The following is a 22,427-nucleotide window of genomic DNA, read 5'->3' as shown; positions in this document are numbered from 1 at the left end:
TTAATCGTCTAAGTACTGAATATCTCTTAGTGGATGCACCTCACTGAGACTACCTTCATGGAGTTGGTAACCAATATTCTACAACCAATAGCACACAGAAATCACTTTTATGAAATGCTGATAATCAACAATGACCGGAAGGGATAGGGCATTTGTAGCTCCCCTTCATTCACCTCTGCTCCATTGCATAGCCCGAAAAAAGAATGGATAACAGAGTGCATATGTTTATTTCTCTAACCCTAAGTTTGACAATAGCTTGCAGACTGTGTTCAAATGCGTCAGGCGGTAATGTATTCATTGAAGTATTTCCGATTATTTTAAACAATTATAAAAAGTAGAAGTCATTTGTCAGAATCCACTAACATTTGTCTCCCGGGTGAATATGCTTGCTCCATTCTTAAATGTTTCGTACTGGTGGATCCGCATAGGCCTCAACCTCAACCTTGTTTGTGGTGGTCATTGACAACCCCCCATCGGCCCTGAAACACTCTCCAGTCACAAAAGCTGCTTTATCCGAGGCTAGAAAGACCACAATGTGACCAATTTCTTCAGGGGTAGCTCCTCGACCAATTGGCGTTGCATTTAACTGAAACAGAGACCATAAATGAATGAGAGAAATGGTGTAGTATATAGAGTGTAATCAGAGAGTACTATATGGTCACCAGGCGTTACCCCATCCCACTAGGGAAGTCTGTGACTTCTTGTAGTAAGCGAGGTTGAGTGTTGTTTTCTAGACACGTCACTCATTGGTTCATGCTATCAATCACAGGTTTCCACACAAGATTTGGTGGGTTAAAGGCACCTACCTCATCAGTCATCACCTCTGAACCTAATTGACTGGGTACATATCCAGGGCTGAAACAATGAAACAACAGAAGATACATATATCAAAATGAACGCACCATTACAGGAAATGCAACACTTAATCTGAATACAACTGTCACAGTGTGTCACAAATTATAAAAACAACAGGAAAGAGAATATGGAATGACAGCAAGGAGTAAAGCATAACCGAATCTATAACAGCCCCAAATGAAAAAATACAACTTTCCATTTTGTGGATGTGATACTCATTTGCAACATTTTAAAACGCTTTTCTTTTCACAATGTCAGCTATTCCTATTCCTTGATTTATTTGAAATACAGATCATTTTCCAAAAAGAAACTTACACAAAGACACGTGCTTCATTGATTTGCTCAACTGATTTACTGACATGTCATGAAGCTACTTCTTTTACACCAGTTTCATCTTTCCTAAGTTATTCCATGTACAGTGTATATTTATGTAGTGATTTTCGTGAAACAGTTGTAACCCTTTGGTGTATAATGATTGTCTGTTGTTGACTCCAGTAACGGACACCGCATAAAAAAGTAAACACATGTCATAGAACACATTGTGGCCGTAACTCAAGTTATTCAACCGAACTATAATACATCTACATGAAACAATCGGTACGGAGATGTGTTTGCGTTTCAGGGTGTTCTTCATTGAAATGATAGCACTGACACGTTCCCCGTGCAAAAGCGGTTGTGTGGGTGCATATTACTCGGTTCTACAAATATGAAAAGAATCAACACTAAACATAAAATCTCCTGAGTTTACTTACTTGATTGCATTGACACGTACCCCATGGGACACCAGTTCTGTGGAAGGAAATCCATGGTCCATGTTTTACAAAGCTTAGTAAAGTTTTCAAAGCATTAATGATAAAAGATTATGCTTCACAGACGAACATATGTATTGACGAGTAGTTCGGTTCACCATGTTATCTATCACTGGATTCTCCTACGACAAAATGCTCCACAGAAAACTACAGCAGCCTAAAGAGTTGGCCATACTAAGTTTTGGAAGAGGTAAAAAACTAACCATGAGCAAGGTATCTTGTAAATATGTCCAGAGCCGCTTTTGACATGGTGTAAAGACCATCCTTTGGCATCTGCAGACGAGACGAGGAAGATTAGAAATTTGATCGAAAACATTTGCATAATATACGAAAATAACAGAAGCAGCGTGTTGACCTAAATTAAAATCATGATTATAAAATTATATTTTAAAAGGAAGAATCTGATGTTGCTAAACTACTGTGCAAAAGTAAATTGACCAACCTTATTAATGATAGAAAAAAAAACAAAGCGAAACATACAATGCTTCTTATGTTATAATACATTTAGTGACGGCAGCATTTGGGACAATGCACCAACTCTGTCTATGAGAAACTCATCACAGATGAAAAGCGCCTGCCATGTGACGGAAGGAATAGCGTAGTTCAAAGTTACAACAAGGTCAGTCATGGAATGTCTCAGTTATTTCACGTCTCCCTGACGCATACGCATCCTTAGTAATGAGTGTGACCACCTCTAGCAGCAATTCACGCCGAGACTCGCCGTCTCATTGACGACAAATGATGTCATTCAGAATGCTATTCCACTCGTCCCTGAGAGTGTCTGCAACTTCTGGTCGGTTCGTTGGTGATTCAGGTGATCCTACAAGTGTTCTATGGGTTATAAGTCAGGTGAGCGTGCTGGCCATGGAAGAACTTGGGTATTCTGGGCGTTCAATTTCAGGACAATTCGCTTCGTGTGGGACCTGGCGTTGTTGTACTGCCCAAGTGTTCCCTGTTGTTGCTGGCGAAGAAATGGTATTGCCACGAGTTGAAACATGTCATCTCCGTATCTCTGAGTGTTCACGTTCCACGTGTAGGTTGATTCCCACAAATTCTTCCCCACACCACCAAACCGCCCCCTAACACTAAATCCTCATGGACGCAGTTCGGCGCTAGTCTTTCTTCCTTGAGACGGTATACTTGCACCCGGCCATGATTGTGGGATATGGTCTGTTTCGACTGTAAAAAACACTCGCTGCCAGTTTCATACTAGCCAGGGCTTGCCCACTGTAACCTACGACAACAATCATTCTGGATCAACTTTTCACTGAGGATGTCGAGTTCTGACACCTGCTGCACCCAGACGTCGTAGCACGGTACGTCGACTCATGACGCCTAGAACCGTTTACAGTGCCTCTCTCTACCTTGCTGTTACCCGTGGAATAATGTCGGTGGTTTTCTGTCATCTGAAATGGCCACGTCTTCGCTACCTTTTTATACCAGTTCTCGACAAGCATTTTGCAAAATCTTCGAGATGCCGTTTTTCGCTATTGACGTGCTCCTACACAACCAACATGCTCTGTTTCAGCGCATGATTTGTCAGAGTATGGACGAAACGATTCGTCCTAAAAGGGTTTTACTCACTTGAACAACTTTGCCAAAAGTACGAAATATAAAGTGTACACTTTCTTTGCCTACGACTTTCGCTTTAAACACCCACCACTAATCTTGTTACATATCATCTTAGCTTAATGTGAAAACATGACGAACTACATGTGGTGTAAAGGGTTTTAGTTTCACAGGCTATGAATTCGTCAACATTACACTCACAATCATAGTCGTGACGCAACTCGAATTATTGACCACGTTTCCTGAAACAAAAAGATCGGATGAAACTAAATCCTAATGAGAATGTACAAACTTAAGATCTTCGGGACGAAAGCTGAAATATCATGTTTTACATTTTACAGTTGTTAGAATTAGTTTTCAAAAGACGTTTCTTTTCACTATGTTTTCACTGAAACTGTGAACAATGATCAATTTGTGCATGGAAAGGTACCTTTAGTTTCAATCAAATGTGGTACAACTAACTGTGTTAGAAACAATGGTGCTTCCAAATTTACAGCCATCGTTGTATCGTACTCTTCTTTAGTCGCTGATATCAGCGAATTGATGAGTAATATCCCAGCATTGTTCACCTAAACACAGATATATGACAATTTATTTGTTTGTTTCCGTTTTGGATAACATCATACTATGTACGCAAAAAAGGCGTTTGCTTGTAAATATTCGAGTCCATAAAACCCAATGATTGACAATATGAGGAACGTCCCAAGTCGTCAAGATATTATGACACCTTATCCATGAATTATTCACTGATCATCAAGCATTTTATGAACCATTAATGGTTGAATCATCTGCGCGTCTCACCGAAGATGAAATACCTTGTTGTGACAAATGTATGCATTCTTATTTAAAGCTGTCGTGATTTAGTTGATTAGGTCCTCATTACAGTGTATCTGTATTCATACGACACATTGGCGTCCTCTTGACATCAGATCTTCATTAGCATCCCATGAATATTGCCGTTTGAGGTGAAGTCCATGTGACCCGTGTTTGTGCAGTGAGGCGATTTAATGGAACGGATGTTCAGAATCAGTTACTGTGGTAAATGCATCTCACAGTATCCCTACAGCATGGATCGTTGCTTAAACAATCAACCACACTATGTTGTATTCCCGTCATGGGAAGAAGCCATAGTTTATATCGGTGTTAATCAAGCAATATCAGTCATTACATTTCAACCCTATATCTACATGTTGATGTTATATGGCTTTTGTTATGGCCGCAAACAGTTTTGACCCGTTCATAACTTAAGTCGAACGTGACTGGTTGCGGATCGATTACACATAGGTGGCCCTGCAGATTTCCAGTGTCAAACAATAAAAACACAACCATCGTGATACCACAGACAGTACGTATTCTTAGGTCTTCTAGCGATTCAGCAAAACCCGAAGTCTAATCACCAGTATGTCTATTTTCCCGAACTTCTTCTTGGTTGTGTCAACGAGAGTCCTTCTGAAGGCATCCTGCGTGATGTCACCCACGTTTGTCAGAACATCCTAAAATAGACAACTGATCACCATGATGGCATAGTATTTTGACATAATCAAGGATTCATTTTTTTAAAAGCAACTTGCCACAGGACAAGTGCCTTCAAGAAAGTAACACACTTGTCCTGGCTAATTTTCCACTTGCATTGAATTTATGACACAAAGCTTGATGTTAATGGTTACTGGACCATTTATCGAAGAGTGATAAATTTCGAATAGCGATATAGCTAAATTACTATTATATCCAAATATATTAGCTACATTATGCGCAGATATGAAAAGAATTCCAATTTATTTCCGGTTTTAAACCATAAGTGGAAATTATCAAGTAGTCCACGGACAAGTAAGAAAACTGACTTGTCCCCATCGTCCGTCGATGGGATTTTTTAACCCCTGACAATGTAATAATGTTCAATTTGGCTATGAGGAAAGAAAGTTCACGACTGCGTTTTGGCACTAGTTTTGAAAGAAGATTAGAAACTGCACCAGTATTGACTTGCAGACCCGATTCGCAAACTGGACATAGCTGTCACAATCCAAAGGAATAGAGGCGCCTTTGAAAATTAGCTATGCTTTAATGTGCATGATGGTGGTGACATTCTTGAATAATTTCTAAGCACCTGACATCCCGCCGTCTTGCAATCTTTAACCACTTCCTCCAAGTTCTTCTGGTTCCTACCAGTCAAGGACAGCTTGGCTCCTTCCTTTGCAAACGCTAGGGCAATTCCTGCCCCAATACCTGAACTGGAACCTGAAACAAAGATTAACATGACTCAAGATGATTCATCAGTCTCGACGTACAGGCCGTCAACAGGTGAAGTTCGAAAGGAGCCAAGACAGAGTCTTAGACCTTGATGATGGATAGAATCTAAAAGATTTAGGTTGCTTTTGCAGGCTCCACCATATACAGCCATAATCAAGCTTCGAACGGAGAAGTGATCTGTATAGATGTCCAGGGGTAGCCTGGTCACCTCCCCACTTTCAATTAGACACGACTTTTAAAAAATCAAGTGCCTTCAGCCATTTACCGTAGTTTTGAAGGATTTGATATGAGGAGGGAAAGTGAAGTGTGAGTCGAAAATCAGACCTAAGAACTTGGCGTCCTTGACAACTTTGATGGGAGTGCAATTTAAAAAGAGTTCTGGGTCTTAATGTGGTTTATATTTACGCCAGAAATTTATGCAATTAGTTTTTGATTTAGAAAATGTAAAGCCGTTATCAACACACCATTTATTTATTTTATTTAAACACAACTGTAGTTGCCGTTCAATAGTATGCATATTCCTACCATGACAAGAAATATTAAAGTCATCTATAAAAAGTGATCCACTAAATGAATCATTTAAGACCTTGGATAAACTCTGGATCTTAATACTAAATAAGTTGACAGACAAAATACTGCCTTGTGGAACACCCTGATAATGACTGTAATGATCACTCAGGGTAGAACCCATGCGGACCTGAAATTGTCTGTCAGTTAAAAAGTTGGCTATAAGTTGAGACAAACGGCCTTGCAGTCCGAAGCCATGTAAATCTCTTAAAATGCCACATTTCACGTAGTGCCATATGCCTTTTCCAAGGTACAACAAAGATAGACACAGTCTGTTGGTATTAATCAAGCGTTTTTACAAAGGATTTCAAACGCACCAGGTGATCGACACTACTTCTGTTTTTTATGGAAACAACATTGGATATTTGTCATTGAGATACAGGTTATTTGTTTCCAAGTACCAAACAAGTCGGTTATTTATCATGCGTTCCATGGTTTTGCAAACGCAGCTAGTTAGTGAATTAGGTCGATAACTGGACGGATCCGTATGATCAAGTCCAGATTTAGGTATTGTTACTACTATAGCGTCACGCAATGAGAGAGTTAATTTACCCGTTGTCCAAATGTCATCAAAATATTTAGAAGAGTTTCTAGGCAGGATTCTGGTAAATGCGTCAGAAGTTGATAATGTATGTTATCAACTCCTGTAGCAGTATCATGTGTTTGATCAAGAGCAGTGTGGAGATCATGAATAGAAAGTACTTCACCATAATCTTCCCCATTATCTGAATTGAAATTCATAGTTTTCTGTTCTTGTTGTTTTTGATATTTTTGGAACTTAGGCACGTAATTAGAAGAGGAAGAGTGTTTCATCCAGTTTATTTTCAGTATCTGATTTTTCGGTAAGTAATTGCTCTCCATGTTTGAGGGCACCCGTGAAGAGCCACCTCCTCGTGGTGGGTGCTGGGTAATGCTAAGTGCTCTTCTCCCGTGTGGACCCGGGACAGAATGTGTCCACAGCACCCCATTGCTGGTCGTAAGAGGCGACTAAATTGGGCAACCTGTTTGCCGTGGGTTGCGTCCCGTGTCGGTGGAGGACGGTAGTCTGGTGGTTGAGGGCAGTAGGAAGCTGACCCATTTTGCCCCTATTGCTCAACACACCACTTCGGCCCTTACTTCACCTAGACGGGTGGTAGAATCGGCCCGATTCTATCAATCGGCTGGTCACGCCAAGCCCTGTGTGTGGACTTTTATTTATTTATCATCACACAAATTTTATTTGAAAATGTTAACCTTTGGTCTTGGCAAAATTGTTCCCATAAGATGTTTACAGTTTAAACTATGATGTTATGCACTTTTGCCTAGAGTCTTATGCCAGATGGCGGTGGCTCATGGGCCAATCTGGTGGATTTGTTAATTGTAACACTTCTGCTGGAGTATATCATCCGAGTATCCTTGGTGCTGCAAGTTGGAGACCCACTTGTTTTTAGCATTGTCCTTGTGATACTCCGTGGTGGGTGGGGAGCTCGGATGATGAAATCTAAAACACAAACCATGGCTTACGAAACCCCAAACAAAAAGACTAAACGTCCTCTTGAAAATGACCTTGTTGACAACGACCTCAGACTATCCAAACCAATTGATTACTGGCCACGATTTGTTATCATGGAGACAAATGATTTGACACCATTAAAATTGAACCCTTTTGCTGTGTCTAAAGGTATCCAAGGCATTGCCGGCGATGTGAAGAGTATTAGAAGATTGCGTTCTGGTGCACTGTTGATCGAATGTGCCAAAAGACAACAGTCAACTAACCTTTTAAACACCAAAACTTTTGTTGGCATTTCCGTTACGGTCTCCGCTCACAAGACCCTCAATATGAGCAAGGGAATTGTTCGAGATCGTGAGCGATTGCTGGCCGACATGTCAGAACTAGATATCGTCTCTCCGAGATGAAGGATCAGAGTGTACTTAATGTAAAACGTTTCTCATCCCGACAAAATGGCACAACCATTCAAACTAACACCTATCTGTTTTATTTTTCGCTACCTACTGCACCAAAATCACTAAAGGCAGGTTATTGTAACCTCAGTGTTGAGACATACATTCCAAACCCTCTTAGGTGTTTCAAATGCCAAAAGTTTGGGCACGGTGTAAATACTTGCACATTGTCTGTTGTGTGTGCTCACTGCAGTGAAAAGACACACACAACAGAAGATTGTAACAGTAATGTCAAAAAATGCACTAACTGTAACGGGGAACACTCATCATTCTCAAAAGACTGTCCTGTTTGGAAAGAGCAAATGGAGATCAATAAAATCAAATTCACTCAAAATATCTCTTTTTCCGAGGCCAAAAAACTGGTAAAGAGACCTGATCTTCACGACAGTTATGCTGCAGTCGCAAAAACATCATCTGGGTCTAGCTCTAAAACAACATCAACTACAGGCTGCCAGACTACCTTGACTTGGGTAAATTGCGATTCTCCACAGCTTTTATACCCTGCTATATCATCACAGACTGAAGAATCACTTCCTAGTACATCAAAGTCTTCTTCTGATCACAAATTATCATCTCAGTCACACTCAAAGTCTCAATCGATAGCTGATAGTCAACAAACGGTGAAAAGTAAACCGAAGCCGAAGCCTGATGCTTCAAAACAACAAAGTGGCAGAGCTCCTAAAGGGTCACAGAACAAAATTCAATTGTTCAATAAATACGGATCTCTTGAAGACATGGACATTTCTGAAAACGTCCATTCTAGGGCACATAGCTTGTCGCCCTCCAAAAGAGTGCGGGGTAGATCCCCAATAAATCCCCCCAAAAGATAGTTTATCCCAAAAATATTGTACAGTGGAACTGCAGAGGACTGAGGACAAATTTACATGAATTACAGCTATTAGTCCAGGATTTTACACCTTCAGCGATATGTCTCCAAGAGACATATTTAAAACAAACAGATACATTTGACTTTCGTCATTTTAATGCATATCATTCTTTTTCACCTCCGGGTGATAGAGCCACTGGCGGGGCATCCGTTCTAGTCAGACAAAACGTTATTCAAAGCCCTGTTTCACTAAATACTAATATGCAGGCTGTTGCTGTGAGAATTACTTTACATGTAGCGTTTACGCTATGCTCGGTCTATATTTCGCCGTCTTCGACGTTTGCCAAAACTGATCTGCAAGCTCTATATGACCAACTCCCGAAACCCTGTATTATAATGGGAGATTTAAATGGGCACAACCCACTCTGGGGTAGTGTAAATATAAACACTAAAGGGAAATTGTTGGAGGACTTTTGTTCTGACAATGATTTATGTATTTATAATGATGGTTCCAGCACATATTTACATCCTGGTACAGGGACCTACTCTGCTCTCGACTTGTCATTGACAAATTTAGAACTACTAAATGAATTCGAATGGTCAGTCCACGATGACCTCTGTGGAAGTGACCATTTTCCTACTATATTAAAAGCTGTAACTCCATCTGATGTTCCTCCATCATCAAGACGAAATTTTTAAAAGGCTAACTGGACTTTATATGAAACCCTGTGTGCTGAAAAACTTAAACCCGAACGTTTTATTGACGTTCCCGATGCTATTAAATGCTTTTCTGATGAACTGAATTTCATAGCTGATGAGTGTATACCAAAGTCCTCTGTAGTTCCACACATAAGAAAACCATGGTTCAACAATGAGTGCAAACAAGCTAGGAAGGCAAGGAAAAAAGCTGAACATTATTTCCGTCGCCATCTTATGGTGCATAATTTAAATAAATTTAAGATTTTAAATGCTAAAGCACGGCGTACATTTAAACAGAACAAACGCCAATCTTGGCAAAATTATGTATCCAAAATAAATTCTCGGACACCTATGTCCAAGGTATGGAACATGGTCCAGAAAATCAAAGGTAAAGGTGCTAAATCTAGTGTCCATCATCTTAAACAGGGACATCAGCTGCTTACTGATAAATCAGATATTGCTAATAAACTGGGTGAAACCCTTGCTAAACATTCTTCCTCTTCAAATTATGTACCAAAATTCCAGCAATATCAAAAACAACAAGAAAAGAAAACTATTCATTTCAATTCTGATAATGGGGAAGATTATAATGAAACGTTTTCTATTCATGAACTCCATACTGCTCTTGATCAAGCTCATGACACTGCTACAGGAGCTGATAACATACATTATCAACTCCTGAAGCACTTACCAGAATCCTGCCTAGAAACTCTCCTAAATATTTTTGATGATATTTGGACATCGGGTAAATTTCCTCCATCATGGCGTGACGCCATAGTAGTACCAATACCTAAACCTGGACGTGATCATACCGATCCATCCAATTATCGGCCGATTTCGTTAACTAGCTGTGTTTGCAAGACCATGGAACGCATGATAAATAATCGACTTGTTTGGTACTTGGAAACAAATAACCTTATAACTGATATACAGTGTGGTTTCCGTAAAAACAGAAGTACTGTCGATCATTTAGTGCGTTTAGAATCATTTGTTAAAAATACGCTAATTAATAAACAACATGCTGTTTCTATCTTTTTTGATCTCGAAAAAGCATATGACACAACTTGGAAATATGGCATTTTAAGAGACTTACATGACTTCGGCTTGCGAGGTCGTTTACCTCAATTTATAGCCAACTTTTTAAATGACAGACAGTTTCAAGTTCGAGTGGGTTCTACCCTGTCTGATCATTCCAATCAGGATCAGGGTGTTCCACAAGGCAGTATTTTGTCAGTCACACTTTTTAGCATAAAGATAAATAGTTTATCAAAAGTTTTAAACGATTCAATAGATGGATCGCTTTTCGTGGATGATTTTAATATTTCTTGCCAAGGTAAAAATATGCATACTATTGAACGGCAACTGCAGTTGTGTTTAAACAAAATAAATAAATGGTGTCTTGAAAACGGCTTCAAATTTTCTAAATCAAAAACTAACTGCATACATTTTTGTCGTAAATATAAACCACATGAAGACCCTGAACTGTCTCTAGATGGCACCCCTATTAAAGTTGTGAAGGAGGCCAAGTTCCTGGGAGTAATTTTTGACTCACATTTAACCTTTCTACCACATATCAAATCCCTCAAAACTAAATGCCTGAAGGCACTTGACTTGTTGAAAGTCGTTTCAAATTCTAAATGGGGAGGGGACCAAGCTACCCTCCTGCAACTTTACCGATCACTGATCCGGTCAAAACTTGATTATGGCTCCATTGTCTATGGTGGAGCCTGTAAAAGCAACCTGAAACTTTTAGATTCTGTTCACCATCAAGGTCTAAGACTTTGTCTTGGCTCCTATCGAACTTCACCTGTTGACAGCCTGTACGTTGAGGCCGACGAGCCATCTCTTGAGCAGCGACGTATCAAATTAGCTTTACAGTATGTAACAAAATTATATTCCAGTGAGTCAAACCCTGCATATAACTGTGTTTTCAGTCCTCTGTGTGAGGATTTATACAATAAAAAATCTTCACTTGTACCGCCTCTTGGTTTAAGAATTAAACCATTCCTTGCTGCTGCGGGCATTGAGCTGGAAAATATAGCTCCTTCCCGTCTTCTTTCTTCTCCTCTTTGGCAGTTGGTTAGGCCCCAAGTGGACCTAACACTGACCACATTTAAAAAATCAGAAACTAATGAATTACAGTATAAACAAGAATATAATGAATTGAAGCATAAATATAGCAGTTATAAATCCTTATTTACAGATGGGTCCAAGGACGGTGGTGCAGTAGCTTGTGCCACTGTCATTGGATCCAGAACAATATCTTCTAGATTACCAGATAACAGTTCTATTTTTACAGCAGAAGCTAACGCCATATTAACAGCTCTTAAATATATTCAAAGACGCCATAAACATAAACAATATATTATCTATTCCGACTCTCTTTCTTGCCTTCAGGCGATTAAAAATCTTTCTTGTAAACATCCACTTTTAATTGAAGTTATTGAATTATATAATGATCTTGCTACTGGCCAGTACGACATCGTCTTCTGTTGGTTACCCAGCCACGTAGGCATTTCCGGTAACGCAATGGCCGATCTTGCTGCTAAGGCAGCACTCAACAAATCTGTGACACCACTTCTTATTCCTTTTTCTGACTACAAAGCTAGCATTAGAGCTTACACTCGTAATCTGATGCAGAAGAAGTGGGACACTGAAGTAGGTATAAATAAACTACATGAAGTAAAACCCTACATTGGTTATACATACTTGGGTTGTCAGTCCAGATTTGAGGAAGTCATTTTGCGACGATGTCGTATTGGCCATACACGATACACTCATGCATACCTTTTAAAAGGTGAGGATCCTCCATTTTGTATCCCTTGTGATGAGAGAGTCACGGTCAAACATATTCTGCTTGACTGTGTTGAATTCTCCATCACAAGGGATAAGTATTTTACAGTAAAAACAATGAAGGATCTTTTTACAAACATTAATTCTCATTTAATTATAGGTTTTTTAAAAGAACTTGACCTTTTGGTTGAATTTTGAATAACATGTTCTGTAAAAAGATGTATTTTAATTATTGGTTGTTTAGATTTGTAATTAGAATTGTTAGTGGCTGTACCCTCAAAGGGGGTTGAAGTATTGTAAAATTATTGTCCTCCTGAGAGGGTACGTAAGTCCACAAACAGTGAAAGTAAATTCTAAATTTCCAGGTTTTTAATCGTAGAATAAATGTATTTTTATTTTATGGCTAGATTTCACAAATTGCTGATGGCTGAGGGAATGATGTAAATCCAGCTAGGGTCCATGCAGGTAGCAAAAGTACTGTAAGTCCCCATGGTCCCTAGTATGGTGATCTACCTTCAGCTGTTAGCAATATATAGCCCATTTTTACATTGTATTGTCCTGTATAGATAAATTGTTTTAGGTATAGTTACTAGTTTTATATTCTAATCTGTGATATCCTAGTTGTTTTACTGTCCTTCGCTGACAGATTTTATAATAGATATATATTTCATTTTTGTATTAAATGTTCTCGTCACGATATGGCTGAGATATTGCCGATGTGACGTTAAATATTAACTCACTCACTCACTCACTCCATGTTTGAGACGATGGATGCCAGATTTAGTACCTTTACCATTTATTTTTTTTGGACCATACTCCATACCTTGGACATAATTAAGGACATACCTTGGAATTTATTTTGACACATAATTTTTCCAAGATTGACGTTTATTCTGTTTATAAGTACGCCGGGCTTTAGCATGTAAAATTTTGAATTTATTTAAACTATACACCTCATCAAAACTTACCCTAATTTAACAATTTTTCCAGTGATGATCTTTACGATAGGTCTCTATGAAAAAAGCATTGTTCTGTGCATACTTTCTGCCTAAAGCATGCACCTTGGGGAAATTCACGTGTACGTGAAACGCACGGGTAACAGGCCACCATCTCAACATGAACATGCTTGTTTACCCTCAGATAAATTAGTGCGTTTTCCGAGAGACTTTTCGGTTAAAATGGCACCCAAGCTGTCCATAGGACAAAGATGGCAGATCATTGGTATGCATTGTATGGTGTCATGTATGGTGTCATGCCTTGCTATTGGCCGAGAATTGAATCTAAGCCACACGACGAATAGCAGGTTAATTGCCAAACATGTTGCCACAGGAGAGGTTAAGGACCGATCCAGGACACCGAGGCTACGGAAAACAGATGCCAGGGAGGACAGAGCATAGGTTCGAATGGCTAGGCGTAATCCATTCCTCAACAGTGTGCAGCTACTGAACCTATGGCGCTCTTTCCAAAGACTATCCACAGATATCTTCATGCTGCAGGTCTGAGAGCAAGATGTCTTATCAGAAGACCACTACTGACCCTCAGGCACAAACTGGATCGTCTAAATTGGTGCACAGCAAGGCAGGGGTGGAACATTAGATCATGGCGGAACATTAGATCATGGCGGCGCATTCATTGGCCCGACGGAAGCCGGTTCTTCCTACACGTTACAGACGGTCGTGCGCGAGTCTGGAGATGAAGAGGAGCAGCATATCACCAGGGAAACATCCAGGAGGAGGTAGTGTCATGGTTTGGGCTGGCTGTTCCTGATGGACCCACACAGGGCCGCAAACCACGGCAAACGGGTTGGTGGACCAAATATGCCCACAGGTCTACAACGGGGTTGTTGGCGAACTCTCATCATTACCTAGCACCCACCACGAGGAGGTGGCTCGCCACGGGTGCTTTGTAATCCTAAGACTTTGGTCTGAGCCACATTTAGATGACGAATATAGTCATATCCATTTAACTCCAAGTGTTCTTTTATGCATGTATTTAGAAGTTCATGGAATAACAAAGTTCTTAAGTTAATTTCTGCATGGAAACTTCCAGTCTGAAGCATTTCAACTATTTTCCAATCCGAATTTTAAACAGCAAAATTTTGTTTATTAATGCTGGATCATCAAGGATGGCTTACTCAACTGGAATGGAACGACAGGGGCCGGTCAACTTTCACAGAATATTAAGCCATAGTCACGTTATCTTGCCTCCACGGGTCACCCTGTTTCACTTTATTAATATTATGTGTATTTTAATGATAATAATTACTGTCTTATAGACGTAGGTGGCTGGATGTTTACTTTTAGTATATGTGCAGAATTTTTTATATACCATTATTAAAGATTCCATTGCAGCGCATGTGTCACTAAGGTAGATTTTGATCTTTTGCCAATTAAGGAGACTACCACGCCAGAATGAAACCTACTCCGGACAACAGCAGCATAGCACAACTATAGACTATAGACATCCTCGATACATCCTATTCACCCCCACAAACGATCTGAGCATCCCAAAAAGGAATAGAATCAGAATCAAACTGCACCAGTTTCTAGACAAACATCATCCATTCCAGAATAGCGAAACAATTATCACAACGAACATTAACACCGCCCACAGAGGCACCACGCACAACAGTAATCCATTTGGTTAGCGGTTTTCCTCACTGACATCATAGGCTTGGCTGATTTATTCGGTTGATTTGCGGCTCCGCACGTCAACACACTTGGTCACAGCTCACAAGGTCAATTACGAAAGCCTAATGCTGCCACTTTTGTAGCATAAAATCTTATTTTTCAAAGACAATTCTCGTTATTTCAGTTACTTACTCGTCGCTTCGAGTATTTTCTCGTTATTTCCAATTATGTTTTTCGTTGCTTCGATTAATTTCTCGTTACTTCAAGTTTCTTTCAAAAACTTGAAAGTTCGAGTATTTTCTCGTTATTTCAAGCATTATTTGTTCCTTCGATTAATTTCTCGCTGTTACGAGAATTTTCTCGTCGTTTCACATTTCAGTCAAAAACTTGAAATTTCGAGTATTTTCTCGTTGCTTCAAGTTTCTTTCAAACACTTGAAAATTCGAGTATTTATTCGTTGCTTCACGTTTGGTCAAAAACTTGAAATTTCGAGTATTTACTCGTTGCTTCGATTTTATTTTTTCTTAATTTCTAAGTTTGATGAAGCTAGCATGTATATTTTAGTAGATCTGCTCCGAGCAAGATGACATCCTCATTGTCACACACACCCTACACCACCCGCGTTTCAGTGGTCATAAAACAAACTTTCAGTTCAATAGAGAGGATGCGCAGCCTGGCAACCACGGTATCTTCCCATAAGGCAGACCTCACAAAAGACAGACCGCTTAAAACAACATACTTTAGGGTAGTTTCCTTAAGGCTTAATTAAGCTGATAATAATAACATGTGCCAAGATATGTAATATATAGAGTATACTTTTTTAAATTCATGTAATGAATTATCAGTTCTATATGAAGATCTATTGCATCAAAGACACAAAATAAAGTAGTCAAGAACATTCTCAGCTTCTCAAACAAATCAGTTCTCGACTACTTTTCACTCTAATTACCAGTAAACTAAGAAAGATGGAAATGTGTTGTTCTATACTCTGCAGTGACTGGTAGAACAACAAAACAGAATTTTTATTCTTTTCTCAAAAACACAAAAGGTGAAACATAGAACACACAAGTATAATTAAATATAATGATATCATTTGAAAGGGCACAGTGTTCCATATATCTGGATAATTTCAGAGTGAGTGGTTGATAATCACATTTCATGAGAAAAATACATGTACAGATAGAGGGATTCACACATAAATATTTTGTTAAAAATGATATTCGTTGTTCGACAAGTGGTGGGCATATTAGTAAAACATGGAATTCGTCACATATGGATTGACTGCAAAGATTACAAAATCGACTTTCTTTCAAAGCATTCAGACAGCGCCATGTTTCCATTGGTAACCTATGATTTGTTGTCCTAAAGTTTGTCAGTGAAATTCTACTTTGTAAGGTTAATGGAATAAGTGCATTTTCATACATTGTGAAATGAAATCCTTTTGATGATTGAGTATTGTTTGAATTCCAAGATTGAACAAACTGGTCTAACTCACTGTACTCACTATACTATATACTGACTCCGGGTTAACTTATTAATGGAATTGGAATGAAGAGCATGGCTGAGCTAATTTGTGTACTCAATGAGTTTATCTTACAGGAGATCCATCATTTGGGAGTGAACCGCAACTGAGAGTTAACTATGAAATGATACCATATATTAGATAGCTTTGACTGAACTCAATTTGCTCAAAAAGCATACCATTTTGGTATTAAAATCAGTACGAATTGCTTCCACTCTCCACATACAACATGTAGCGAAGCAGTTTTCTTGAAAATATTAAATGAACATTTTCAATAACACTTAAAGTTGTGGCCAGAGGCCAGAGGTCGTATAACCATTTTTAAAACTAATGTCTTTTTTATCAAGGCACATGCCACAAGTTTCAACGGTACACCTTAATTAAGCCTTTTGCAACCAACCATAAAATGCGTTGTTTTAAGTGGTCTGTCTTTTGGGGGCTCGATACCGTCAGGAGCATATTTCCTAAACTATTCGTGATAACTTAATTAGACTTGGAATTTTCCACCCATATGTGACTTTGGATATGAGGATATCATGCTGTTCGGAGCAGATTTCCTTGAACTATACATACTAGCTTCATCGAATTTGGCACATATATCACGCATGATCCATAGATGTGGCATTTGATGGTTATACTCAAATATGAATTTTATTTTTTGTTGTATCCATGGACACGTGACTTAGGCTGTGACTATGAGGATGTCATCTTGCTCGGAGCAGATCTCCTAAAATGTACATGCTAGCTTCATCCAACTTAGAAATTAAGTGAAAAGAATCGAAGCAACGAGTAAATACTCGAAATTTCAAGTTTTGACTGAAACTTGAAGCAACGCGAAAATGTTCGAAATTTCAAGTTTTTGAAAGAAACCGGAAGTAAGAAGAAAATACTCGAAATTTCAAGTTTTTAACTGGAGCTTGAAGTAACGAGAAAATTCTCGAAGTAACGAGAAATTAATCGAAGGAACGAAAACATGTTTGAAATAACGAGAAAATACTCAAAGTAACGAGAAGGTTATTGAAATAACGAGAAAATACTCGAAGCAACGAGTAAAATAAACGAAGTAACGAGAATTGTCTTTGAAAATATATTTTATGCTACAAAAGTGACAGCATTAGACTTTCGTTGTCAATCGGTGTACTTTCTGGTCCGATCACTGTAATGTACGAGGACGAACTATGTGTTTATTAAAGGTCACATACAACATTAAACACAACTTTGCAGAATCTGATACTTTTCGGTATATACTTATAAAAACAAATCATGAAACATGCCAATTCGACCTATAAAGTTGAACAAAAATCGCGATGAAAAAACGCCCGCGAAATCGGTGTTCAAACGATTCACTATTTTTTTGCCCAGCCTCGTACGCATACACTCACAACAGTCGACAGAAACATGATTAAAGCCGATTCACCAATATATATATACATATCTTAGTGAATCAGGTGATATACCCCAGCAGGAAATATTAGTGAATCGGGTTTAATCATGCTCTGACTGAAAGTCTCATGATAAGACATTTTAAACAAACATAAATGAATAACTTGAATATACTCATATGGTGATGTATACCTTTTGTTCTAACTTTGCTCTGCCCTATAGCAGCCGTGTAAGTTTGATTCCTTAGACTTCCATCAGGAAAGTGTCAGACAACGCATTCTTGTAAATAGTTGCATGTTCCCATGCTCATAGGACAACTCCCTGGGGATCATCCACTTAGCACACACTTTGTGACTAAAGGTGGGTACCACACATTAAGAAACACAAAAGATATATAGATTTCATGGTTTATTAGCTCCGTTTTCAAATGAGTGAAACTATGGGATAGAAGCACGCCCAATAGTCTACTGTACATGGCATTGTCCTTCGTCATCCTCCTGTCCTTTGCTCTCTGTCTCAGATAGGGTGTCTGCATCACCATCATAATCATCATCATGATCATCATGATCATCATGATCATCAGTCAGCCCTTCCACCCAAGCCTTGTATTTGTACAATTTGGAAAACACATCATCATACATATTATTGCTATCTTTTACTTCTGTTAATATTCCTTGTGTCTTTGGGCCCCACTGCATATGATACAGAAAAGTAATAAAACGAGCATACGTCTCCTTAAACGGGATCCAGGCTAGTTTTTTCAGTCTGGTTTGGATTACGTCCTCGCTACAACCTCTCTTCGTGTACAGCTGGCGTTTCTCATCCGGTACATCGCTATTCATCTCACGTGTATGTGAACACATTGGGCGGATACCTTGCTCTTCGAGGTCAGCCATCTTACTTTTCCTGTTGTTGACATTGCTTAATGATTCATCATGATCATAATCACCCTGTTCCATTTCAGGACATTACTTGTCGTGTAAATGTCGTTGTAAGTTATGGTTATCTAAAAATCTATTTTCATTTTCTTTTTTGACACTGCTTCCGTTGTAGATCCCCCTGGCTGTATGAACCTTTGCCTTTCTCTCTTCAACTTTGCTTTCGCCTGTTCGACTGCTTGTTGAGTTGGAGTCACGAAATTAATCTTAGGTTGTTCTGAGGTTTCTTTTGGTTTATCTTTCTTCCACTCTGGATCGTACAGTTCCAAAAAGCGATCCACAGGCATCATGGCAGATTTTTCTCCTCCACGCATGATAAGGATCTCCTTTCTCTTCAGCCCTGAGCATGTAAAACGGAGTCCATTTTTCAGCATCGGGTACAAAGAGTTTGTATCGTGGCTTGTTCATGATGAATACCAAAATGGGAGCAGCTTGAGGTGAAATGTCACTGTCACTGGTCCACGACTACATGAAGCAAGATTGTCCTCGTGGTCATTATATCCATGGCTTGGTATGGTATCACTGTTAGTCATATGAAGCCAATGCTCTATTGAACAACCAAGCATTTTCAATGTCCTCATCTCTATGTGCATTGACAAACTGTGGTTTCAAAACATATGCTACGATAGGCATATCTGGAGTCTGGAGAACAGACTCTTCCAAAGTCTGTCTGTCGTCCACAGAGGGTGAAGTAATATTCATAACACTACTAGATAGTTATTTCTATAACTTGTCCTCAGGAAACTACGTCTTTCATGTCTTGTCGAATTTCTTCAACGTCTTGAAATATTAATATGGTCCTTCAAAATTCGTAATGTTTCAACACGTACCTAACCATCATTCTAGAAAGCAATGTCTGTCTGATCTCAATGAGATGAGTAAACCTCTATTTATACACAGACAACAAATATACTCTCATATTCATATATTTTCCAACAATAGACAGTATTTTACAAGGTGACTATGCTTGTCGTAAGAGGCGACTAACGGGATCGGGTGGTCAGACTAGCTGACTTGGTTGACACATGTCATCGGTTCCCAATTGCGCAGATCGATGCTCATGTTGTTGATCACTGGATTGTCTGGTCCAGACTCGATTATTTACAGACCGTCGCCATATAGCTGGAATATTGCTAAGTGCGACGTAAAACTAAACTCACTCACTCACTCACTCACTCAGTATTTTACATTACATCCACATGACTACCCCAGCGGGCCATCTTTTTCTGAGGTACAAATACCAAGGCCAAGTACGGACAGTTTGGAGACCACTTTTCATGCTCGACCAAGGTATCATCATCGACGTCCCAGTTCTTGAGAATGACACTACACTGAACACACTTGCAAGCGTCTCCTCTGAGCAACTACACAAATCTTGCCCGTGCCATTTGACAAGGACTTTGTTTCATCTGCACAGTCCACGACTGAAAGGAATTCAATCGTTCTTGGAACTTTGTTTGAGGTTTGAGAGGGATACTGTCCATACATAGGTACCCATCATCATATTCGGTCTTGTTTGTCTCCAGTCGCAGCAATGACATGGCCTGTATCTCTCCGCATTCCTCTAGGGCTTTGCAGAACTCTCTGTATCGTTTGCACGAGGCTAGAATAATTCTTCCTCAGGTTATAAAGGGCTTCCATTTTCAAGAGGGAGAGAGAGACCAGGATGTGATGTGTATTCAGGAATAAAACTGATGCATGATCCGAAATGGAAGGGGTTTTATAGAGTCAAAAATGGAAATCGGATGGAACCGTCTGTAGGATTGCTATGCGTCTAAAAATACAACCATGACCGTGAGGACCGCACAAGGTCGTGGTGAAATGAGGTTAGTGTTTTCCAAGCTCATTGACGAAATGAGGTCACGCAGGTGGTTGATGACGTCATTTTTTTCTGCTATTCCAGCCTGTATACAACAATCCATTATCTACTCGTGTGTCCTTTGTATAAAGATTTGCGTACTAAATATATAGCGGAATAATATGTAAACTACTTCTTTCATCAACTGCCCAGCATGTAATAATATAGCTGTCGTATTATATCAATTCTGCTCTTATTAAACGAAACAGTCTGATAAAACGTTTGTAGGTCCATCACATTTCACTACTTGTACACAATCTACGGCCTACATCGTGGATTGCTGTTCAGATCTCTAATCACTTATACACATTGCATTATACAAATATTGTATGTGTGTTACTCTAATGTATATGGGCCGGAGGCCTTTTGTACAATAAACATCTCTGACTTGACTTTGACTGCTAATATGCAATGCACAACTTCAACATGCAGTTTGAAATCACCACATATTGGGATTATAAGCCATAAACAAAGAGCCGGCTAAGCGCATCGGCAAATGAACCAGTGGCCAACGAAAAAAGACTTGAGTGCACAGCAACCGACTGTTTTTCCTGAATCAGAAATGCATTTTATATATCATGAAAAAGTGACAACTGTGTTTACATTATGTTTGACCTTTTGGTTGCATGTGACCTTCAACAAATGCTCGAACTTCACGACCCGATTTTCTCATTTCTTATAACATGCATTATTTGCTGACATATGAATAGTCGGGGATTAAAAACCACCAAAAGCAGGGGCTCCTTTCACAAGACAACTTTAACTAAGGTTAAACATAACGCCCATTCTTTAGCACTGCAAGTCTAAGGTAAACTTCATGGAATGTTACAGAATGTGAGTTAAGGTTCCTTAGTGAAAGGAGCCTCCGATCCTCTGTAAGTATATAAACAGTCTCACCTGTAATGATAGCAACTTTTCCTCGCAGGGCCATCTCAGCAGCAGGTAACTTATGAACAGGTCTTGAGACACAATCTCCTGTTTGTTATGTAATATCTTGCACGGGGACGAGTGAGGTAATTGTATTCATTCCACACGTGATCAACGTATAGTTAGATGCATACTAATCTCCTGCGCTGTGTCAAGATGACCTGTGTCATAACGACTTCACATGAGATTCTAACGATTGGATAACCGATGACGTCTCAGTTAGGTCACTTTGTGAACTTTGGATCTACTTTTTCATTCATAGCAAACACGTTAGTTCACTCATCCTACAACTTATCTGTATTGTGGGAATATAAACATGGTGAAGGTTATCGTGTCGATGTTGTGAGTTGAAATGATACATTACATCCGCGAAAAAAACATACACGTAATGCCAGCTATGTTAGCCTAGTGAAGCAACTGCAAATCAAGAAACAGGGTGCTAAGGAGTCGTTTACTGTAGGACGTTGTACGGGGCGATGTCGACTGACATGTATCGGTCACCAAGGGGGTCGACGACATATAGCGTAACGATGCAACCTCTTTATGAAACCGGTTTGAGTTTGAAGCCATGAAAATAACAAAAATATGCTAATTTGTCAATTTAATGCATGTAAGACGTGGGTAAAATCTAAAATACCACACTCGGTTTCATTTCATTACATACCCCTCCCGCTTTGACTTAAATGGTGGGATGAGGTGTTTGTTGTAGGCTCATTGTATCAGTCACAGATTTCCAATCACGATTTGGGGGGTTACATGAATTTACCTGATCCATTTCGTCTTTAGTCAACAAGTTGGACATGGTTTGAGTGCGTACATATCCTGGACTAAAATGATGAAAACAGGATAGTAATCACAACTAT

The 22,427-nt window shown here is 39.3% G+C and overlaps 1 protein-coding gene across 1 annotated transcript; it reads right to left on the bottom strand.

Moving 5' to 3' along the window:
* Positions 1-208: 208 nt before the first annotated feature.
* Positions 209-21,647, bottom strand: LOC137282389 (uncharacterized oxidoreductase MexAM1_META1p0182-like). The gene is made up of 9 exons (XM_067814134.1): positions 21,535-21,647; positions 5,338-5,468; positions 4,631-4,726; positions 3,664-3,802; positions 3,435-3,475; positions 1,868-1,937; positions 1,608-1,644; positions 807-855; positions 209-586 (listed from the first exon to the last, which is right to left on the bottom strand). The coding sequence occupies exons 1-9, from the start codon at positions 21,566-21,568 to the stop codon at positions 398-400; spliced, it is 786 nt and encodes a 261-aa protein (XP_067670235.1). The 5' UTR covers positions 21,569-21,647; the 3' UTR covers positions 209-397.
* Positions 21,648-22,427: the final 780 nt, after the last annotated feature.

Source organism: Haliotis asinina, chromosome 4, assembly GCF_037392515.1.
Source record: "Haliotis asinina isolate JCU_RB_2024 chromosome 4, JCU_Hal_asi_v2, whole genome shotgun sequence".
NCBI classification, from domain to species: domain Eukaryota; kingdom Metazoa; phylum Mollusca; class Gastropoda; order Lepetellida; family Haliotidae; genus Haliotis; species Haliotis asinina.
The sequence above is the reverse complement of the archived record's forward strand: the minus strand, read 5'-3'. Positions and strand labels throughout refer to the sequence as shown.